The following is a 25,137-nucleotide window of genomic DNA, read 5'->3' as shown; positions in this document are numbered from 1 at the left end:
GACTGGCTTGATGCAGCTCTCCATGCTACTCTATCCTGTGCAAACCTCTTCATCTCCGAATAACTACTGCAACCTACATCCTTCTGAATCTACTTATTGTATTCACCTCTTGGTTGCTCTCTACAATTTTTACCCTCCACACTTCCCTCCAATACTAAATTGGTCATCCCTTGATGCCTCAGAACGTGTCCTACCAACCAATCCTTTCTTCTAGTCAAGTTGTGCCACAAATTCCTCTTCTCCCCAGTTCTATTCAGTACCCCTCATTAGTTATGTGACCTACCCATCTAATCTTCAGCATTCTTCTGTAGCATCACACTTCGAAAGCTTCTATCCTCTTCTTGTCTAAACTAGTTATCATCCATGTTTCACTTCCCTACAAATACTTTCAGAAAAGATATCCTGACACTTAAATCAGTAGTCGATGTTAACAAATTTTTCTTCTTCCGAAACACTTCCTTGCCATAGCCAGTCTACATTTTATATACTCTCTACTTTGACAGTCATCAGTTATTTTGCTTTCCAAACAGCGAAACTCATTTACTACTTTTAAGTGTCTCGTTTCCTAGTCTAATTCCCTCAGCATCACCCGACTTAATTTGACTACATTTCATGATCCTCGTTTTGCTTTTGTTGATGTTCTTCTTATATCCTCCTTTCAAGACACTGTCCATTCCGTTCAACTGCTCTTCCAAGTCCTTTACTGTCTCTGACAGAATTACAATGTCATCGGCGAACCTCAAAGTTTTTATTTCTCCTCCACAGATTTTAATTCCTACTCCAAATAACATCGGGGAGAGGCTACAACCCTGTCTCACTCCCATCTCAACCACTGCTTCCCATTCAGGCCCCTCGACTCTTATAATTGCCATCTAGTTTCTGTACAAATTGTAAAGAGCCTTTTGCTCCCTCTATTTTAAACGTGCTATCTTCAGAGTTTGAAAGAAAGTATTCCAGTCAGCATTGTCAGAAGCTTTCTCTTAAGTCTACAAATGCTAGAAATGTAGGTTTGCTTTCCTTAACTTATCTTCCAAGATGAGTCATAGGGTCAGTACTGCCTTGCGTGTTCCAACATTTCTACGGAATCCAAACTGATCTTCCCTGAGGTTGGCTTCTATCAGTTTTTTCATTCGTCTGTAAAGAATTCGTGTTAGTATTTTGCAACAGTGACTTATTAAACTGATAGTTTGGTTATTTTCACACTTGTCAACACTTGCTTTCTTTGGGATTGGAATTATTATATTCTTCTTGAAGCCTGAGGGTATTTCGCCTGTCTCATAAATCTTGCTCACCAGATGGAAGTTTTGTCATGGCTTGCTCTCCCAAGGCTATGAGTAGTTCTAACGGAATGTTGTGTACTCCCAAGGCCTTGTTTCGACTTCGGTCTTTCAGTGCTCTGTCAAATTCTACACACAGTATCATATCTCCCATTTCACCTTCAGCTACGTCCTCTTCCATTTCCATAATATTGTGCACAAGTAAATTGCCCCTGTGTATACCCTCCAGATACTCCTTCCATCTTTCTGCTTTCCCTTCTTTGCTTAAGACTGGTTTTCCATCTGAGCTCTTGATATTCTTGCAGGTGGTTCTATTTTCTCCAAAGGTCTCTTTAATTTTCCCGTTGGCAGTATCTGTCTTATTCCTAGTGATACATGCTTCTACATTCTTACATTTGTCCCCCAGCCATCCCTTCTTAGCCATTTTGCACTTCCTGTCAATCTCATGTTTGAGATGTTTGTATTACTTTTTGCCTGCTTCATTTACTGCATTTTTATATTTTCTCCTTTCAGCAGTTAAATTCAGTATGTCTTCTGTCAATCAAGGATTTCTATTAGCCCTCGTCTTGTTACCTACTTGATCCTCTGCTGCCTTCATTATTTCATCTCTCAAAGCTACCCATTCTACTTCTACTGAATCTCTTCCCCTGTTCTTGTCAATTGTTCCCTAATGCTCTCTCTGAAACTCTCTAAAGCCTCTACTTGCATGCTTAGTGTTAAATGTTTAACCCATTAACACACTTGTAAAGTAAAGATTTATTTATTTATTTTTCTTTTTGGCCGGGGGGCGCACGTTACTGATCATTTATGTATAACTGGGACCATTATTGATCCCTTTGGTACACCTTTAGTAATTATACCCCTTTCTGAAGATGCTGTTTCATTGCTTACACTTCCTGAGTTTCTTAATGTGGTCCTCTGCATGAGTTCAGTAAGATGGGGTGAAAACCAGTTATCAGCAAAATATCTGATACCCTTGTATTTGAGGTTCTCTAGGAGCATTCTGTGAACTGCACAGTCGAATGCTTTTTACATGGCATGTATCAGAAGAATAGGATTTTAGTGCTTTTCTAGAGATATTGTCAACTCTGTGAGAGTTTTAGGTTCTCAAGGATTAATTTCTTTATTTTTTTTTCACAGAGCCTGGATGACTTGTAAATTTCCCATTTGTATGAGGCAAGGCTTCTTGTATACACCAAGAGATTCTTCTAAGCTACTTCAAGGAAGTGATTATCAAATATGTTGGCTATCTGGTTGCTATCATTTATTATTTGGCTGTTTTCCTTAAAAACAAATTCCTCACCTTTATTGATTTGTTTCTCTGTTAACTACATTGAAGAGCCAAAGAAACTGGTACACCTGCATAGTATCGAGAAGGGCCCCTGCAAATAAGCAGAAATGCTGCAACACAATGTGGCATGGACTCGACTAATGTCTAGAATAGTGCCGAAGGGAATTGACACCATAAATCCTCCAGAGCTGCCCATAAATCCATAAGAGCATGAGGAGGTGGAGATATCTTCTGAGTAGCACATTGCAAGGCATGCCAGATATGGAAAAATTCATTTAGTAACTGGTGTTAGAGGTGCACCTTTTTTAGATTGAAGTCAGCTGATAGGTATACCTGCTTAAAGGAAGTCCCTCTAACTAAGGGCTCGCCTTCAGAGGATGTCATGTTTCCAAGTAGAGAAGGAATTAGCATACTTCATCAAAATATAAGAGGTATTAGAGATAAAGTTAGTGAACTGCTTATAAATGTTGACTCTGAAATTATTGGTATGTCGGAGTATCACTTAAGTAATTTGACAATTCAGAGGCTTCCTTTACCAGGATACAGATTAGCTGGTTGTTTTTCAAGGAGTTCCTTGCAGGGTGGGGGAGTGGCCATGTACGTAAAAATAGTATTCCATTTGAGTCCATAGACCTAACACGGCACTGCACTGAAGAGATATTTCAATGTTGTGCAGGGGCAGTTGAACTTAGTGAAACTAAACTTCTAATCTTTGTTGTTTATAGGTCCCCTAACTCTGACTTCAGAGCATTTCTTCTCAAGCTAGAATGGGCTCTTGATTCACTTTGTAGGAAGTACCAGAAAGTAGTTATATGTGGTCACTTCAATATAAATTTTGTGTATGATGGTGCAAGAAAAAGGGTGTTGGTAGATCTCCTAAATTCATATGATCTGATGCAGCCTTTGTTTTTTTCCAACTAGGGTGCAGGGGAACAGTAGCACAGCCATAGACAATATTTTTATTCATGGACATTCTGTTAGTAAAAGGGTGAATCGCCTTTCAGACCAAGATGCACAAATTTTAACACTAAAAGGCTTTTGTACTCAAACAAATGTCTCATGTAATTACAAACAATGTAAGAAAGTTAATCCAACAGCAGTAGATAGTTTTTTAAACCTTTGCAAGGAACAAGAGTGGCAGGATGTTTATAGTGCTGATAACATAGATGGTAAATATAATGCTTTCCTTAACATATTTCTCATGCTCTTTGAGAGTTGCTTTCCATTAGAATGTTCTAAATGGGGTACTAGCAGTAATAGGCAGACCAGGTGGCTGACTAGTGGGACAAGGATATCATTTAGAACAAAGCTGGAATTATATCAAAATGCTAGAAGTAGTCACAATCAAGCTGCAGTAGCCAATTACAAACAGTATTCTAAGGTGCTTAAAAATGCTATTAGGAAGGCAAAGAGTATGTGGTATACAAATAGAATAGCTAATTCACATGATAAAATCAAAACTATATGGTCAGTTGTGAAGGAAGTGTCTGGTCAGCAGCACAAGGTCAATGATATAAAGTCAGTTCATAGTAAAAATACTTCTGTTACTGATAAATCAGATATGTGTACAGTATTTAACAATCATTTTCTACTGAGCGAGGTGGCGCAGTGGTTAAACACTGGACTCGCATTCGGGAGGATGACGGTTCAATCCCACGTCCGGCCATCCTGATTTAGGTTTTCCGTATTTCCCTGAATCGCTCCAGGCAAATGCTGGGATGGTTCCTTTGAAAGGGCACAGCCGACTTCCTTCCCTAATCCGATGAGACCGATGACCTCGCTGTCTGGTCTCCTTCCCCAAACAACCCAATCATTTTCTGAGCATTGCTAGTGAATTAAATAAAAATTTAGTTTCTATGGGGCATATAACGTTCTTGGCAAATGCCTTTCTGAGATTGATGTCTGAAGTACTCCTCTGTGATACAGACAAGGGGGAGATTGAGTCAATAATTAAATCACTGAAGCCTAAGGACTCTCATGCATATGATGGAGTGCCTAGCAGAATATTAAAGTACTGTGCTGCACATGTTAGCCCTGTACTTAGCCATATTTATAATTTTTTCCTTTAGGAATGGTCAGTTTCCTGAATGATTCAAGTACTCAGTAGTAAAGCCGCTTTATAAAAAGGGAGAAAGGGATAATGTAGACAATTTTAGACCTATTTCTATGCCATTAATGTTAAGTTATTGAAAAGACTGTGTATGTAAGGATAATTGATCGTTTTATATCACATGATTTTCTATCATATGTGCTGTTCAGCTTTAGAAGTCATTTAACAAAAGAAAATGCTATATTCTCTTTTCTCTGTGAGGTACTGGATGGGTTAAACAAAAGGTTTCAAACGCTAGGCATATTTTTTGATTTAACTAAGGCGTTTGATTGTGTTGATCACAAAATATTGCTCCAGAAGTTGGACCATTATGGAATACGGAGAGTACTGTATTTGCTCGAATCTAAGCCGCACTTTTTTTTCCAGTTTTTGTAATCCAAAAAACCGCCTGAGGCTTAGAATCGAGTGCAAAGTAAGCGGAAGTTCTGAAAAATGTTGGTAGGTGCCACCACAACTAAGTTCTGCCGTCGAATATATGTAGCGCTACACAGGCATGTTTTGCAGGCACAAAGATAAATACGGGCGCCAAAACCTCTGCGTCAGTAAATAAATTTATAAAAAAGGTGGAAGATGAGCTTTTTTTCTCTGCCCCGAGTTTCGACCACTGCATTTTCATACATGATCCAATGAAGTAAATACAAATTCTGTATTGTTCATCTTTGAATGTAGCATCATTTCAATATACTACGAAAATCCGACTGGCAAGACTGTTTGGGATGTTTGTCAATATGGCCAACTCTACGTTTGAATTTTCTCCTACCTGTGAGAAGAGATGGTTGCTAATAGGAACTTTTATGAATTGTGAATCACATGCAGTATTCTCTTCACCATAAGAATAATACGAATATAAAGATTTTGCCATTATTGTTTCGTGTTTGCTGCTGTCTCATTTAAATCCTGTCTGCCTAATAAACTACGAAACTAGAGTGAGACAACAGCAAACGCGGAAGAATGTACATATCATGTCATGTTTATATTCGTATTATTCTTATGCCTAATAGTGGTACAGTCAGAAATGAAGCGCCGCAATTGACGAGATTTTTAAATCTTAAGATGACTAATTTCTGTGCAGAATGTAATGTACTAAAGAGGCGTCTGCAAAGATTTTCAAACGGAGAAAAATTTTCGCTAAACTCTCGTTCAGAACATCTTCTATCATACGCAATCTATTATTTGGTTCTTGTTGATCATTATCGAAGAAAGCAACAGTGTAAGTAAGAACAAATAGCAGTCTCTTGCCATTGTTTCGCTAATGGGACGATTCCTCTCTTTTGTTTTTTAATTGTAAGTGGCGGTAGCATGCACAAAAGCAAGCCATGCCGCGAGCGGCGACAGGTCGTAAACACACATTATCAGAAGGCGACAAACAATGCATCACACAGTACAGTAATGCATTTTCAGCTTAGAGTGACGTAAACACCTATAACAAAGAGAACGGGACTTATTAGATCAAAGAAAAATAAGCAATCAATTCAAACCAGACGAAGCACGTGAAAAAGGAAGGGTACCCGTATAAGTACGGATGGAGCAACTGATGCATAGCAATGGCTACCTGGTAAAGCTTAACTGCTAAGCCTACAACTCGAACCAAACTACTGTAGCTGTATCGTCATTCATTCGACCTAAATTGTGTCTCATATTACAATGGACCAACTTTGTTTCGATTTGGAGGTGCGGCCTAAAACTTTTCTCTCCCCCTTGAATTTCAAGTCTCATTTTTCAGGTGCGACTTAGATTCGAGTGCGGCTTAGATTCGAGTAAATACGGTAGCTCACAATTGATTCACCTCATACTTCAGCAACAGACAGCTGTGATGTGGGGTCTGAGTGAGGTTCAGTCAAGTGGGGGATGCCCCAGGGATCAGTGTTGGGACCATTCCTGTTCCTTATTTATATAAATGATATGCCCTCCAGTATTACAGGTAACTCTAAAATATTTCTGTTTGATGATGACACTGTCTTGGTAGCAAAGGATGCTGTGTGCAACATTGGCTCGGTCTCAAATAGTGCTGTTCGTGATCTAAGTTCATGGCTTTTAGAAAATAAACTTAACGCTAAATCACAGTGAGACTCAGTTGTTACTGTTTATAACACACAAATCAACAAAACCTGATGTTTTAATTTCACAAAATGGGCATACAATTAGTGAAACTGAACAGTTCAAATTTCTAGGTGTTCAGATAGATAGTAAACTGTCGTGGAAAGGCCACGGTCAGCATCTTGTTCAGACTTAATGCTGCCATTTTTACTATTCGACCATGATCTGAAGTGAGTGATCGTTCAACATGAAAAGTAGTCTACTTTGCTTAATTTCATTTGCTTATGTTATATGGTGTTATATTCTGGGATAACTCTTCCCATTCTAAAAGGATGTTTTTGGCTCAGAAACAGGCAATAAGTGGTGTAAGTTCATGAACCATTTGTTGACCCCTGTTCACGAGTCTGGGTATTTTGACATTGGCCTCTCAATATATTCCTTACTGTCATTTCTTGTTAAGAATATTAGCTTATTCCCGAGTATAAGCAGCTTTCACTTAGTTAACACTTGGCAGAAATCAAACCTGCATGTGGATCGGACTTACTTAGCTCTTGTGCAGAAAGGTGTGCAGTATACTGCTGCATCCATTTTCAGTAAGCTACCACTCGAATTCAAAAATCTTAGAAGTAATCCACGCACTTTCAAATCAAAACTGAAGAGTTTCCTCATGGGTCACTCCTTCTATTCTGTCAAGAAGTTCCTTGAAAAAGTAAGCTGATTCTTTTTGTGGTTTATTGTGTTTACTTAAACTTATGCATTGACTTTTTAAGGGTTCATAAACATTTTATTTTTGTCTGTTATTACTTTTATCTTGTAATTTCATGTACTGACATGTTCCATGACCTTGGAGATTTGCTCTTCAATTTAGTCCCACGTAACTTGACATGTAAATAAAAAATAAAATATACTCAATAATGTTCATGTCTGGAGAGTTTGGTGGCCAGCGGAAGTGTTTAAACTCAGAAGAGTGTTCCTGTAGCCACTCTGTAGCAATTCTGGATGTGTGAGGTGTCGCATTATCCTGCTGTAATTATTCAAGTCCATCGGAATACACAATACATATTAATGGATGCAGGTGATCAGACAGGATGCTCATGTGTGTCACCTATCAGGGTCGTATCTAGACATATCAGGAGTCCCATATCACTCCAACTGCACACACCACACACCATTACAGAGCTTCTACCAACTTGAACAGTCCCCTGCTGACTTGCTGGGTCCATGGATTCATGAGGTCGTCTCCATACCAGTATACATCCACCTGCTCGATACAATTTGAAATGAGACTTGTCCAACCAGGCAACATGTTTCCAGTCTCAATAGATCAATGTTGGTGTTTCTGGGCCCAGGTGAGGCATAAAGCTTTGTGTCGTGCTGTCATCAAGGGTACACAAATGGGCCTTCGGCTCCAAAAGCGCATATCGATGATGTCTCGTTAAATGGTTCACATTCTGACATTTGTTGAAGGCCCAGCATTGAAATCGGAAGCAATTTGCGGAAGGGGTTGCACTTCTGTCATGTTGAATGAGTCTCTTAAGCTGTCATTGGCCCTATTCTTGCAGGATCTTTTTCTGGCCACAGTGATGCCAGAGATTTGATGTTTTACAGGATTCCTGATATTCACGGTACACGCATAAAATGGTCATACAGGAAAATCCCCACTTCATCACCATCTCAGAGATGTGTCCCATCGCTCGTGTGCCGACTATAACACCATGTTAGGACTCTCTTAAGTCTTCATAACCTGCTGTTATAGCAGCAATAACCAATCTAACAACTGCGCCAGACACTTGTCTTATACAGGCTTTGCCAACTGCAGTGCCGTATTCTGCCTGTTTACACATCTCTGGATTTGAGTATGCATGCCTATACCAGTTTCTTTGGTACTTCAGTGTATTACCCCATATAAATTTAGATTACTAATTTTGGATATTACATTGTGATTTTTGGATTTTTAGTCACCTTGCTTAAGATGGCATACTATTTCGTGGAATATGTAATCACTCCTACATCTCTGTTTGTTTTAACCATTTCAAACAATTCCCTCTTCTTTGCGCAATATATTTTTATCCCTTGTATAATACAGGACTTTTTTGAAGTCTCATTCAGTACGACACTTTAAAGTTTTCTTTTAAAGATAAATACATTACATCTGGGACTGATATCTGTTACTTTATACACAGCTTTGCAAACGGCATCCTTTAAGGCTGCCTGGATACATTCTGTTGTCTGTTTGTTAATTGTTCTGTTTTCTATGATGGCGTTTCATTCACAGAACCACTCATGTGGGAGGTGGAAACCCTTCTTATGACAGTGTACACATGGTCTAAGCTGTAATTAACTTTTTGGAAGACTTAAGAGTGTACTCAAGCTTCATTGCCCCTAATATTATTGGACATACAGTACACACTACAGAACTGTGTTTAGAATACAGGTTTACCTTAATCCAGTGTCAAGAGTGTCCTGAGAAAGAGGTCTCTGATCAAAAACACATGAACTATGGAACTCATGAGGATGATGCAAAACTTTTTAGGCAGTTTAGATCCAAGTTTCATGTAAATATGTGATATTGGTGAAATACGTATAATATTATCTGTCAGTTTATACAGTGCTTCCAGAATCTGGGTATCAAGGCAGTGTTTTATAAATAAATTTGAGTGCCAACGATAATATTCTTGAATGTTCAATGATTTCCGGGTTTTCACAATCTTCAGTAGGAAAACCATGTTAACTATGTGTACGGGAAAATAAAATCAGTGCATTGTATTTGCTTAGCCAATTGTTCAAAATTGTATGTGATGAAATGCTATAAACAGTGTACTATTGGACTATTTTCCCATTTATAAGTTATGGAATGGAGCTGATGTGTACTTGTACAGTACACACACACACACACACACACACACACACACACACACCAAGTTTTTTGTGAACCATTAGGACGACACACCCAAACGTTATGTTGTTTGTAATTACAACACAAGAAATTAACAGCAGTTATTACACGCAAAGAACAAAATTAAAAATAACAGGCCATAGTCCATAAATCAGTGGCTCAGTGTGGTACAAGGAATTCCCAGAATCAATAAAAGCAGATACTGGGGATCCTTCTGAAACAAAATTAAAAGACTTTTGTCGTAAATAAATGTCTGTATTCACTGAAAGAATTCTGAGCTGTATATACTTTGTATTTAAATTTGTAGTTGAATACCTAATGTACTAACCCTTTGTACACAAATATGATATGTATCATGCATTTGCAACAATATGACATTTGCCAAAGCTGTCATTTGATGACTACATGCAAAAAGAAATATAGATAAATAAAATAAACAAGTAAACATCATCTACATCCAAATGGCTATCAACGTGGATCATCTCTGGAAAAGCAGGTGGTGCTGGCAGGCAATGATGCTACAGTTGCAGTGAATCACTCAGAAGCTTGTAACTCATCAGTTGCCTCAAAATAAAGCCATAAACACGCATCAGGGCCCTATCTTTGCTCAAACCTATTTTATGTAATTGTATTATTGATTTACCACTTTGTCTGAAATTTATAATATTAAAGGCAACTTTTAGCTTTGTTCCAATAAAATTTATACAGTCAGCATGAGGAACAAGAGCTTGAATCTGTTAGTAATCAGTTTTCCAAGCTCTTAGGTTCTGCAAATATTCAGAAATTCATCTATGCACAAGAAGGAACTTTCAAACATAAATGATCTAAATTTGTTGAAAAAACATTTCTCATTCTTGAGCAGTACCTTTAATTCATAAAACAAATGGTCATATCTTTCTATATTGACATTCACTGATGAGCATAGATATTGTGACCATTGCCTGACTTCTGCTGGTGGTGGTGCAGGCACATGATGCCGTAAGGAAAGTTCAGTGATCAGTCCTTAATGCAACGGCCTGCCAGGCATTTTGTTACCCCCTGGCATCCAGGAGACAGTGTTGCTGGCAGGGAGTATATTTCCACCCTGCTGCGAGGCCTTTTTTGGTGTAGAAATCTAGTGCATGTAGCACGTATTTGTTAGGTAACAGTGCATAGCATGAAAGTGTTTCAAATAAAAAGGTGAAATGCAAGTATTCTCTTCACCAAAGAGTATTCATGTGTGATTCATATGTGCATACAGAATCAGCACATGGAGTAAGGGTATTAATTCAAGAAGAATTCCCTGATGTTCATGTTTCTAATCGGAATACAATTCATACATTGATCAATAAATTTTTGGAAAGGGGAGGTGTTAATATCAGGAAACATAGATAGTCACACATAGTACTCACAGAAGAAACTATGGAAAACATTGGGCATGCTCTGGAAAGGTCTCCTAGAAAATCAGTTTGATATCTTTTTCAACAAATGGAAATTTTGTGTGGCTCTGTTCAAACAGCTATAAAGTTACTGAAATTACAGCTCCAGAAAATAACTGCAGTGCAAGAACTTAAACCAATAACCCTGTAAAAAGGTGCAGCTTTTGAACAGATTTGAATAAGGTGCATGGCAGAGTAATTGACCCTCACTAAACTTTCTTTTCGGATGAATCATGGTTCCATCTACATTACGGGAAATTCAAGACCTTTTTCAAGATAGAGTTATCAGTAACAACAGCTTGCCCCTTTGTTCCACTGTTTAACATCCTCCAATTTTTATCTCTGCAGGGGGGGGGGGGGCAATAAAAGAGAAAGTGTACAAATCAAATCCACCCACTTTAGATGAACTTATAACTAATGTTCATCAAGAAATTGCTACCATTTTTCAGAGGGAACTCCGATGTGTAATGAGCAGTTTCCTAAGCAGGTTTCAGAAGTATTTGGACAATGAACAATGAAGTGATCAGTTCCAGCATCTCCTTGCTTAATATTCATGAATAATTTACTTTTCTTTTTTAATGTTTATGTTATGTGTGTTAGAAATAACTTACATGACAAACCACAGGACAACTGCTAACTTGCTGTCACCTGCGCCATGCGCACAGCAGCCAGCCTCGCCAACTGGTCACATGCCACGAAAACAATTGCGTTAACCATTTATCACCCTGTGTAAATGAATGAAGAATCATTCTAGGGATGATGTCACATGCAAGTAGGGAAATCTAGTGCCCTAAGCCACTTTGACAAAGAGCATGACCTTAGCGACTTTGACAAAGGACAGATTATTATGGCCAAAAACCTGTGTGTGTGCCTCTCCTAAACAGTGAAACTGAGCATCCATGAAAAGTGCTTGAATGGTAATGAAACCAGGAGTAGGCGAGAAAGAATTGGATGTCCAAGCCTCATCTCAACATGTGGAGGTTGGAAACTTGCTTACTCTGTAATACAGGATAGGCAGCAATATGTGGCAGATCTGATGACAGAATACAATGCTGGTGCAAGCACAGGTGTTTCAAACAACACTGTTCAGCCCACATTTTTTTTTACAGGACTTTGCAACAGTGGATCCCGAAGATATCATCAGCTATAGTTGCAGTGGTCATGACAACATTGAGATTGGACTGTGATTCTAATGGAATATTGCCTGCTCAGATAAATTGTGTTTCTTGTTATACATGGTCAATCATCATGTCCAGATATACCGTCAGCCAGGCAAATCGCTGCTTGAAATATTCACCGTCCTATGCATGTAGGCTGATGGAAGCACTATTGCGCTGTGGGGGATATTCATCTGGGTTTCCACAGAACATGTGGCAGTAATTGAAGGCAACATCACATTGATATCTTAGCCACCAGATAAAAACCCAGTGGAACATGTTTAGGAAGCTATTGGACACCAGCTCTGTATCTACAACTACCAGCTTATAATTTGTGGCATGTGTGTGACCTGTACATAGACATCTGGTTGCACATGCCTCTGGGAACCTACCAAGATCTTGTTTGAATCCATGCCATGCAAAATCAATGCTATATTGTGTTCCAACTTGGACCAACATGCTATTAATCAGGTAGTTTGTTTTACACATCAGTCTACGTTCTTCCTTCCTGTGGAAGAGTGGTCACTTTTGTAGTTAGTACTGTGTTCACTAACATTATTATCATCATTTTTCAAAATGTTGCTTGTTTCATAAGCACAGTAAATGTATTGTGACGCTGTTATTGGTGTGCCTGTCTGTGGCATTAATTAATGGAAGTGGACAAATTAGCAGACACTATAATTATTGCCAGAATAAGAAACAAAAGCAAGGTAAATGTTGCTGAAACTATCCATTTAGGAAGATTTAAACTATGGGATATCCAGTTCAAGTTCATACTAACAGGCACACCAAGAATTTTGATTCTCCAGTTTTTGCATTATTTCCTCTCCCCATGGCCTATTGTTATTGGTGATGGTATATCCTACTTGTACAGAAATGAATGAACTTTTTTCCTTATTATCACTCTTTACTGGAAGTGAGCCCAGAATTTACTTGAAAAATTCCCCAGTTGTCCATCTCTACAGTGCTTATTCATAATTTTGAATCATCATCAAAGTGAACAATTTTTGCTTAACTAGATAAAGAATGAGGTCATTTATATATAGCAAGAACACTAGTGGATCCAACGGAACACTAGTAGTGATTTGTTGCCAGCCAGCCAGTAATACTCTCTAGGTTGTCTACTGTGACTGCTTCTTTTTTGTTATATGTGAAATGAACCAGTTGTAACATGAAATACATAAACTTAAAGTTTATCCAAAAGGATGTTCGATTGGTTGACCAAATGCCTTAGTCCAATTACACGCAATCCTGGAAGATGAAATTATGTCATTTAAACATTTTAACACATATTTGGTGAAAAGATGGGCAGAATATTTAGGTGAAAGGCCTTTCTAAAATTCAGATTGTTACTGGCTCAGGATCACATATTTGCAAATAACCTCAATCATTCTTAAGCACATTACCTTTAATAACATTTTGTAAAAGGGTGTTAATAGGAATTATGACAGTATTTTTTAATGTATGTCCTAATACTGAACTGTACTGTCCTTATTCCTTTCACTCCCTCAGAAAAAGGGTGAGGTGGGGAGGGTGAGGCGAGTTGCTGGTTTTAAGGTATAAGTGATAACTGCTCGTATAGGACATTGTAGCCATTCATATTAGCAACATTTTCAGTCTTGTTTTCACCTTTACTCCATCCATTATTTATGTTCCACTCAGGAATTTCCATTAGTGTATTTATTTATACAGTTTTGAATTTTGGGCTGTTTTCCAAATTTGTGATAATTCTTTCGTTCTCTGTATTGCTTCTGAAATAGGAGGTTTCTAATTTATTATCTCGACATATAATATACAACATCAGTAACTTTCTTCAGATATCCTGGCGATGTTCCAGCAGGCTAAAATTGTGTGTCTTCTGGTCCTTTAGGACAACTGTACACTTTATTCTTCCAAATATATATATATATGTACAGATATTACTCAAGTTTGCTACAATGAGTAAGTGAGGACTTTTATGTAACACACAGGTTTATTGTTGTATTTAGTTACAAAGGATTTTCGGAAAGCAGATCTTACAGAAACCTCCATTTCTATTTATAACACTTGCTATTTTAATCTCAACAACTTCCTTAGAAACACTGTGTTAGTAACAGACAGTGAATGCTAGAATCTCTGTATTGTCGTATTTCATAGCATGACCGGTACCAGGACACTGTTCTGTAGTTGCCATTTTCTCAGCCAGTGGAACATGTGATGCTTATGCTCTATACAGTGGGCCTCCACAATCCTAATGGTCTGACTTATGTATGACATGCCACAACTGCTGGGGATATGGCAGACACCTGCTTTACACAAACTAAGATCATCCTGCACAGAAGCCAAAAGGGCCATGATTTTAGATGATGGTAAAAAATCACACTTCATAGCATGTATCATCAGAATATGATAAATTGTGTTGGAAATACTATCTGTGTAAGACAAATTGTAGACTTTGGTACCACCACATTAGTCTCATCAGTCATACAATTCACAATTGGGTAGTAGTGGAGCAGGCTGCTTGCTGTGATGTCACTAGGGAGGCACAGTAGTAGACTGTGCATGATCGCTAGCTGTAGCAGTTTTGGTTTCATGTGCCACTAGTGCTGTGGTTTGGGTTTCCACTGCTAGTTTTGCCTTATAAGTAGAATTCTGGTGAAATAAATAAGAGCAGGCAAAATTGTGCTTTCATTCATCCAATGACATCGCCAATACAACAAGGGACATTATGTTTCATAATTTCCTGAAAATACTGAATCTATCTTGGTCTGAGCCACATTATTAATAGAAAAATAAAATGAGAATCTTGGGCTAACGGTTGCATCAAGTCTTACAGAAGTATAAAATGAAACATAAGATTGCTAGTAATTACATATAGGCTATTTTCTCACAGCATTTCACATCAGGGAAGATTTTATTTTACTAAGAAATGGAAGATATATTAAAACTTAAGTGGAAATGAGATAGATGACTGACAACTGTCCTCAGCAGTATAACATCATCGTAAAAAGAAATAGCATTCACATTTCCAGTGAGTGTTATAAGGAACATCTCATATTGTAGAGTGCACCAAGACTGTAAGCTCTGGAAAATTAGTTCCCTAGTCAGCCTTGTTTCAACCTGGCTATCAGTATGTAAGATGCTCCCATGTTTGTTACACTGCCAAAGATACTAATGACTAAGTTTGTGGATGTCAGAACATGTCTGTGTGCAATCATGGCCAAACTAATTTCCAAAAATCTTCTGAAAATATTCACCAGGTTTTAATTTTGAGACCATATTGCTTTTTTAGTGAAATCACATCATCTTTGAGACATCTCAACTTGAATATGTGTTGTTTACTAGCTCTGTAGAATTACCTTAATATTTCCTTCAGCATGTGTTTAACAGCTTGCACTGAGTGGCATGAAAGTAACTCTGTAGCTTACCTTACACTTTGGCTTGCATGCCCAGTAATATTAAATGTGGCTATGAAATATGATACATAATTGATATATCGCCCTTCTTATGATCCAGCAGATCTCATAGTAATTTCTTTGTCATGGTCTCTGACTTTTAGCAAAATGAATCCTTCATCTAGTAAGTGGTTTCCTGGCAATTTCAACAATGGGTACATTACATAATACCCATACTATACTGTCACAATCCACTTGGTGTGAGAAAAATGTTTTACCTGTGGATAATCCAGAATACTTCCTTACTTTCAAATCTTTGGACCCCATATGTTACGAGAAATAGCTGTGATGCATAGTTCAATCATCCCAGTTTTTTTTCTTATCCCTTTCTATGAACTCACTAGTCATTGGTATGTCGTTGTTGTAATGCCCTGACTGCTTTCCTGTCACAAATAAGCAGTGGCCCATCACCACCTGAAGTATCATTTCAACAAATGTAACTTATTTGACTATCAGTTTTCACTTTGTGAACACGTAGGTTACCTACCTTCTTCTAAACTTTTAAACAGTTCACCTCCAGCTCTATTTAAACTGCATCATCCATGTTTGAAGCATTGAACAGCAGAGCAAAGGATAATTCTATCTCCTCACACATACATTTGCTTTGGGGAAAAGAAATGTAGATTACAAAAACTGCTTTCCAGTTAGCTATGCATCACATTAGGCACCAGTTTAATCAGTAGTTCACGTTACAATAACGCCGAAGTTAGAATTGAAGACAACACACTTCTAAATAAAGTGTTTATTGTTCATTGTGTCCCAGTGAAAATGTGTCATTGAGTATATTGAAGTACCTGGCAGATTACATTGCCTCCAGATCCAAAAACATTGACAGTTCACTCTGAGGTCAAATGAGAAACTGTCAGCGTGCTACAAAAGAAACTGCAAATCGTGGCTTGATTGTTACAACTTCTAAAGAATGTCTCACATCTCTGTCACCTGAATGGCTAAGTCCGAGCATATTTTCACTAATATTGTTTAAAATAACATCATTGTTGTTTTTTATCTTGCTTAGCATGAAAATTATTTTCATGTTGATCTGATAATCTGTTGCTTTGAGAAGCCTCATTCCTTTTTTTAACCCAGTTATAATAGAACATTCTCAGCTGTGTTAATTAGAACAGTAATTGTTTTAGAATGCACCACAGCTGAAAGTATAATTGCTTATGATCAATATGAAAAATACATTGAGGAAAATATCCACTTACCATTACGAACTGAAGTCATCGGTACTGCTATCTGCCCAGTGACATCAGTGGTTGCTGGCCATTGGCTGCATATTAACTAGGAGTGGCTAACTCATTAGATGTCCATCTAGCTTGGGTTGTTAGCATAACATATGTTTGATCTGTCTCTCTCTATATCCATTCTGGTAAAAGGTAACCAAAACATAAGCGAAGTCAGCAGACAAACTTTCAAGGTCTGAGATGACATGACCTCAACAAACTAAGATACGAAGTACTCCTTCACACTGAACTAGATGGTAACAACTGACAGCCTGATGAGTTGGCTTCCTATATTTTCTATTCTTTGACCAGTTCTACGAGTGCACAGATAGGGCTGAACAGGGAGCCTTTTGTCAGTTATTGTTTCTAATATTCATAAGACCCAATCCTCCTCATTTGAGGTTGATCTGGAATTCTGACCCTTTTTTTTATTCTTGCAGTTATTGGTCTACACTCATCCTGTGTACGCCATCAGAATCTATGACTTTCCCCCTCTTTCTTTTGTTTTTATTTCCTCCCTTCATTCTTGCTCTAGGAACACAAGGAAACTCATGGCTGTTAAGAGAGATACAACTTATTGGGTCAAAGAATCAGATCAACAAGAATACAAAGCAAGTAGTTTATACTTCTTAGACACATTTAACAACTGAGGGCCTGGGGCCCTGTGCATACCCTTATAAAGATGCTGTCCATGTCGTGTGTCACTGTTGCAGTGCAGCCCGTGCACGGCAGAACTGGTAATGGTAGTAGATGACTAGGCTGCATCTGGCAATCACCTCAGATAGATGCGGGCACACTGTTTGAATGCCAGCGCGCACTATCCTTGCTTTAATGGCCTGAATTGTGTCCAGATAGTAGTAACCTGTCCTTGTGAGAGGTAAAAGCCGTCCATGGCACCTGTGGAGGTGCTGGGGGGCAGCCAAATCTATGAGAACTTTCTGATCCACCTGAGTGGTGCGCATATGGATGAATGTGAGTGGGGCAAAGGCATCCCTGCTGTCCATGGACCATGGGCAACTAGTGGACATGACCAGTGAAAGAGGGGCAGGAGCCATCTGGACATTGGAGTCCACAATGAGGGGCCGGCCTGGTGTGGCCATGCGGTTCTAGGTGCTTCAGTCTGGAACTGCGTGACCGCTACAGTCGCAGGTTCAAATCCTGCCTCGGGCATGGATGTGTGTGATGTCCTTAGGTTAGTTAGGTTTAAGTAGTTCTAAGTTTTAGGGGACTGATGACCTCAGATGTTAAGTCCGATAGTGCTCAGAGCCATTTGAACCATTTTCCACAATGAGGGAGCTGAGGAGTACATGATGAGGGGGCTGGCACGGGCAGTGATGTTGGTGGACTGGAGAGGAAAGGCTCTGGTGACACAGACATGGCTTCCAACCCTGCTGACGATGGCACCTGCTCAGCGCTGTGGGAGGCGTCGGCAGCTACACGAAGCAAACCCCGCTGTAGGTGCTGACGAAGCCTTGACTGCTGGGCTAGGCGAGCACAATCATACCTGCTTTATCCAGTGAGGACAACGTCCAAACATCCTGGCCCAGACTGGTGTGCTGAGTGTGAACATCGACAAAATCAGCATCAGTTGGGACACCTGCCTTGGAGTGAGAGATTTAGCAGTGCCTGTAGTTGATGGCCATGAGGGAGCTCAGCAGGACTCTTGCTCCCAGTTAGTGTCATTCTGTAACAACATGAGAGCCTCCTTGGCTGGAAAATCTTCTACATAACTGTGCACCTTGTCTTAAGCATTTGGACAAGACATTCCGCTTTGTCGACTGCAGTTGGAAGGGAAGTTCTGTGATGTGGTGAATGCCATTATGTGTTCAAAAGTCCTGTAAAGGTTGTGCCATGAACTGAGGGCCATTGTCTGAAACCATGGTGCAAGGAAAGCTTTCTATGGAGGATCTTTGACAGGGCTGTAACAGTTGTGTCTGCTGTCACAGAGAGATGACAGATGGCACAAAGAACATGAGAAAAAACATCAGTTGCCATTAACCAGAAAGTGTGTTAAAAGGACCAATGAAATCAATGGGGTTTATTTTCCAAGGCTGTATAGGGCTGGCCACAGCAAGAAAACAGTGTCTGGTGCAGCCTGCTAACTGGAACACCATTGGCAGGCTATGATAAGGTGTTCCACCTCCCAATTGAAGCCCACCCAAAACACATGGTGGGACACCATCAGTTTTATGAGAGAGATACCCCAGTGTCCCAGATGTAATAAGCAAGGGACCCCTGCCACAGAAGGTCTCTGGAACCATGATGCAGGAAGTAAACCCTTCCATCAACAGGAGAATAATCCCATCTAAGAGGGAGAGGTGATGGTGATTCTGAAACGTGTCCGATGCCTAGTCTAGCAGATGCTCATGCCACCCATGTTGTATCATGCATACAACCTGCTGGAGCACCAGATCTGCTGCCACAGCAGAGACAGTACAAGAACTGGTGATGAGGAAGCCATCCACTGTGTGCCTCACCTCTGTATCCAGTTGAAACTAGGCAGTTCTTCCTGGTCGAATGAGGGGTCAAGACCCAAGGGGAGCTGGGACAGAGCATCCACATTTGCACATTGTGATGTAGGACAAGAATGGATCTCATAATTGTACTGGGCCAAGAACAGATGAATTTTTTAAGGCATAGATGATGGCAAGAGCTCTTTTTCCACCCGAGAATGATGTTGCTAAGCAAATTTGAGTGTTTTCGATGTAAAAATAATGGTCTGTACAGAGCGATCTGAATGGCGGTAGGATGGGACTGCCCCCACTCCATACTGGGACACATCCATGGCTAGGACCAGATGGTTGCTGGTTGCTAGAAACAGCATGGAATGAAGACTGTCCTTAAGCTACAAAAAAAAGCACACTCACAACTGCAGACCAAAAAAAAGAAGCACTTTTCTGAAGTAGCAGATGATTGGGGGGGGGGGGGGGGGGGCAATAGTAGCCACTCTGGGAATAAACTTGTGATAGTGCACCACTTTGCCAAGTAATGCCTGAAGTTCTGATAGATTAGAGGGATGGGGAAAAGCCATAATAGCAGTGACACATTGTTCCATGGGCTGCGTGCCCTGCAGGGAAATTTAATGACCCAAATAATAAATGGATGGTTGGAAATAGTGAGACTTAGCAAGAATACATTTGAGGCCTGGAGCCTGTAGAACAGTAAATGAAGAGTGGAGGTTACAAGGGTGATCCTCACAATAGCACAAGTCATATTGATATCATCGAAATAGTTAATTCAATGATGGACAACCATCATTATCTGTTCCAAAAAATAGTGAAAGATGGCATGCGCACTAGTGACCCCAAACATTACCTGTTGATACTGATAGAGGCCTAAAGGTGTATTAACTGCAAGCAACTGTTTTGATACCTCATCCAATATAATCTGAATGTAGTCTTTGGCCAAGTTGATTTTTGAAAAGAACTGACCCCCCAGTCAACCTTTTGAGGGACTTCTGTGGGTGAGGCAGGAAGTAAGTGTCTGTGTGTGCCTGTGCATTGATAGTGACATTGAAGTCACCATAGAGCCAAAGCTGATCAGGCGGCTTCTTTACGATCACTAAGGCAATAGTCCATTCACTTGAGGAAACTTAGTCTAATCACTCCCAATGACATTAAGCAAGCCAGCTTCATTGTAACCTGTTCGCATAAAGCTACTGGCACTGGCTATGCCTGAAAAAAGTGAGGGCGGCAGAGGGTTTGAGGGTGATGTGTTCCATGAAACCTACCCCTGGGGTTAACAGATCCAGAAAGGCACCTGGTCTGATATTAGAAGTACCACTTCTGCAGTAAAAAAAAGTTGCAAAGACACCAAACCTAAACAAATTTTCAGTATTTTCATAATTAAAAGAATGAGTAACTGACTTGTAAACTGTATCAGCCATGAATTGGTCAAGAATATGCATCTGCTCTTTGTTACAGCTTACCAATGGACACTCGGTTTATGTAAACAGTTGAGACTTTAGCCAGACATACATCTGTGAATTGAGTAATGACATGAGAGCCCCCAACAGAAAACATCAAACACAATGACTTACTGGGAAAAGCGGAAGGGTTGGGGGGGGGGGGGGGGGGGGTTGCAGAGATTGACATACCACTGCTATGTGTCCTTTTTGTAGATTTATGGTAAGAGGCCCACCACTTGAGGCAGGAAGCCCGCTTGTGCTGTTTGAAACAAAAGGCAGTGGGGTTCACTGTTCCTGCTGTGGACAACATGTTTGTCTGCAATGGTCCAGGTGGCTTGTTTGTACTGTTGCTACTTCCTCTTCCCTAGTGTGCTAGACTCGATACGTCGGGGATGCACACTGCCAGCAACATTCCTTGCCGCTAATTGGTGGCTTGTGGCATGTGGGACCTCGAATGACTGTGTACTCACTGCCCAGACTCCAACCAAACTGCAACCAGTTTGGTTGGAGTCCAGATAGTGAGTACAAGTGATGGCACCTGGTACTCACAACAGCAAAACTCGCAGCACTTGAAGAAGACTATTTGGTTGGTTGTCAAAATATTGTGCATAAAATGGAAAATAGCAACTCATCAGAACACCCAGAAACACACTGTTAAACAATCACACCAGGAAACCTGAGAAACATCAGTTCTCACATATAGCTGCCCTAAAAATTGCAAACCTGTTAATGATAGTCAGATAACAAGGCAGTGTTTCCTTTTTTGTTATTGTTATGTTCTGGCAAACAATGACAGAGAATTTAGTGAGTTTTCTTTTCCATAAACTAAGGTTATCAGTTAAGTTCTGACAGCACAGTTTCCCTGCAAAAAAGTAATATACGTGAGGTTTGTTTACATGTGTCAAAGAAAGCTTACATTTGCAATTTTGGTGGCCATCTCCTTCTGTGAAAGTCCACCTACTCATACAACAAAAGTGGTTATCGTCTCACTGTGTTTCTTTTTCTCTGTTACTGTCACATTACTCAAAAAATCAAATATGAAAAAATAAAGCTGCCCTCAACTTGAAGACTTATATGTACATGACAACACATGGTTAGAATTGGTCTTATTAGAGATTATATGCTCTTTCCTTTCTCTGACCTTTGAATTGACCAATTTAGCCATTTTTAGGGGAGCATTCAGTTTAACATGGGCTCTGAACCATGGTGGAACATGGCATTTTTCACATAAGCAAATAACATTGTCAGAAATGAAAATGACAGAAAAGTCCTAGTAGTAACTGAGGTTCAGTCCTCAGATATTCTACTTTCACGTAATTCTAAATGTGTGTTAACCCATTAGGTATATTTTAAATTTTCATCCCAGGTAACAATACCAAACACCCAGGACCCTCACAAATGAAAGGAGATGAGGAGGTCCTTGCTAATTAGCAAATTAGAGGTGAGTTGAGCATATAGCTAAGTGATCACTTAGAAGAGATAATGTACTAAATTTTTCATAATTAGAAATGTCCTAACTGGTTACTAATGGAAGATGAGTAGAAAACATCAGGAAACACACTAGATGAATTTGTGTGCTATTAGCTATATATCATAATGTGTAAAGTAATGTAAAAGGCTGTTACTACAGTTTATATTCTTGTTTGTAAATAATTATGATACAGTTTGTAAATCAGATACTTTTTGTCTTATGTCTATTTTTACTCGTTGTTGTTACAGGTCTTTTTGCAGGCCAACATATATCTGCTTGTGAGACTACTTCTCCACACAGCCTTGCTCTAATAACAGTTGTAAATGCAGATGGAATTTATTTAGCTACATACGCTGCACTTTTATTGAATTTGAAGCTTATCAAGCTTGGATATTACTTGCAGGATACGAAACCTATACCAATGACAGAGGTAATAAATCTCATTCCAACTCTCCAACCATGTACCTTCTGCCACTCCCACTCTCTAACCTCTGCCCTCTGCCATTCACACATACATTTTCCAAAAAAATTCTCTCTCTCTCTCTCTCTCTCTCTCTCTCTCTCTCTCTCTCTCTCCCTCCCCCTCCCTCTCCCTCTCCATCCCTCCCTCCCTCCTTCCCCCTCCCTCCTCCCCCTCCCTCCCCCCTCTCCTGTGTGTGTGCGTGCGGGGGGTGGGGGGCGGCAGCATGCACCCTTATGTACATGTACAATCACTCACACTCACACTCACACTCACATACTCATGCATCCTTCCATAGCTTGCATGTTATCATATCTACATGTCAGTGTATTTTTGTGAGTATTCAGTGTTGTCTCATTGGCATAACAAATTACAGGCTGAGTTTGTGGAAGGAGTACATGGCAGTGGAGTACTGGTGTATCTTTCTGACACCTGGCTTTCTGAGCTATATCAGCATGTCCTGGCCCTAAACATGCTTGAAAGGTCTGGTTACCGCCCATCTTCTGGCAATAATTATGCACTTATTAACTTACTAACAGGTACTAACATAATTTCAAAAATTCCTAACAGTACAGTTGTAGTAATGGCAAATAGAATCTTATTTTTTGATCATATCGTTTCTGAGATGTTTAGAAAGTTCCATTTGTTGTATAATGCTAACACTCTTATCCAATAACTAAACTACATTTAACAAAAATATGTTTTACACATTGTTGCAAGAGACAGTCATTCATAAACGTGCTGTAAAGTGTCAACCATTAATTTACTTGAGCCTGTTTATTGTTTAGTTATGAGTGTTACTAATAGAAATGTTATATTCATTGCATGTGACTAATTTTCTTTCTATCACATTTGGTTGGTTATTAACTTATTTATATATTACTGAGTAACATAGTAGACATTCTGTTAATGGCTGAAATATATTTTAGACTTAGATGGTTTAGGCAGCACCCAGCAAGGCGGGCAGCTGTTGTCAGATTGCCAGCGTCTGGAAAGAGCAGCATCACATGGTGAAACAAGTCCAGAAGTTGATGCAGGTAAATGACTGATTGCTTGTCTATACTTTCATTAGAGAAAATAGTGCTGAAACTGGATAGAAACTGTTTGGAAATATGTAGTTTAATAATATTACACTGTTAAGTCATATTTAATTTGAGTGATCTTTGTGGATAGTCCTTGTTATCCTACTTACTGCAGCTAATGTGAAACCAAAGATACTGTAATGATTTTGTTGATAATTTGTTTTGTTCGCTAGGTTGTGTGCTGCTAATGGATTGGAAATGTTCATTGTCATAACTAAAAGACAGAACACGAAAGCATATAGCGAAGTACTGGTAATCACATTGTTTGTATTCAATGTTCTCAAGTTTGTGATCATCAACAGAACCTCACTTATAACAGCAGTGTAGATGTAATGTATTTATTGCTGTGTCACATGAGTCTGCTGGTTAGAAATGGAAAGTGTACTGTAATCTATAATTCTCCAGTGCATTACATGCTTGTTGCATTGAATTCATACATCTACATGCTGCAAACCACATTGAGGTGCATGGCAGAGGGTATTTCCCACTGTACCAGTTATCAGAGTTTCTTCCTGTTCCAGTCACATATGGAGTATGGGAATTGAATGCCTCCATCCCTGCGGTAATTATTCTAATCTTGTCCTCGTGGTCCCTCTGTGAGCAATACATAGGGGCTGGTAGTATATCCTTAGAGTAATCATTTAAAGCCAGTTCTTGAAACTTTGTTAATAAACTTTCTTGGGATAGTTTACATCTGTCTTAAAGAGTTTGCCAGTTGAGTTCCTTCAGTGTCTCTCTGACACTATCCCATGGATTAAACAAACCTCTGACCATTCGTGCTGCCTTTCTCTGTACACATTCAATATCCCCTGTTAGTCCTGTTTGGTATGAGTCCCACACTTGAGCAATATTCTAGTATGGGTCGCATGAGTGATTTTTAAGCAATCTATTTTGTAGACTGATTGCACTCCCCCAGTATTCTAACAATAAACCAGTGTCTGTCACCTACTTTACCCACAACTGAACCTATGTGATCATTCTATTTGTTACATCCAGATATTTGTATGAGTTGGCCGAGTCAAACAGTGACCCACTGATATTATAGTTGTGGGATACTATGTTTTTTCGTTTTGTGAAGTGCAAAATTTTATGTTTCTGAACATTTAGAGCAAGTTGCCAATCTCTGCACCACTTTGAAATCTAATAATAAAGTTCTGACTGAATATTTATGCAGCTTCTCTCAGATAGTACTTCATTACAGAAACCTGCATCATCTTCAAAAAGCCTGATTTTTATTAATATTGTCTGCAAGGTTATTAATATACAACATGAACAGCAAGAGTCCTAATACACTTCCCTGGGGCAAAGCCAAAGTTTCTTCTATATCTGACAGTGACATTTCATCCGAGATAACATGCTGTGTCTTCTTTA

General features: G+C 39.3%; 1 protein-coding gene across 1 annotated transcript in view; it reads left to right on the top strand.

Annotated features, from left to right (window-relative positions):
- The window catches only part of LOC126162838 (brefeldin A-inhibited guanine nucleotide-exchange protein 3), a 294,784-nt gene that overhangs the window by 170,689 nt on the left and 98,958 nt on the right, over positions 1 to 25,137 (top strand). The window contains exons 13-15 of the mRNA XM_049919600.1: positions 22,473 to 22,654; positions 23,061 to 23,223; positions 23,614 to 23,721. Of these exons, the coding sequence (XP_049775557.1) occupies positions 22,473 to 22,654; positions 23,061 to 23,223; positions 23,614 to 23,721 (453 nt within the window). The remainder of the gene's footprint in view (positions 1 to 22,472; positions 22,655 to 23,060; positions 23,224 to 23,613; positions 23,722 to 25,137) is intronic.

Source organism: Schistocerca cancellata, chromosome 2, assembly GCF_023864275.1.
Source record: "Schistocerca cancellata isolate TAMUIC-IGC-003103 chromosome 2, iqSchCanc2.1, whole genome shotgun sequence".
Classification (NCBI taxonomy): Eukaryota; Metazoa; Arthropoda; class Insecta; order Orthoptera; family Acrididae; genus Schistocerca; species Schistocerca cancellata.
Note: the sequence above shows the minus strand (reverse complement) of the source record. Positions and strands in the feature narration are given on the sequence as shown.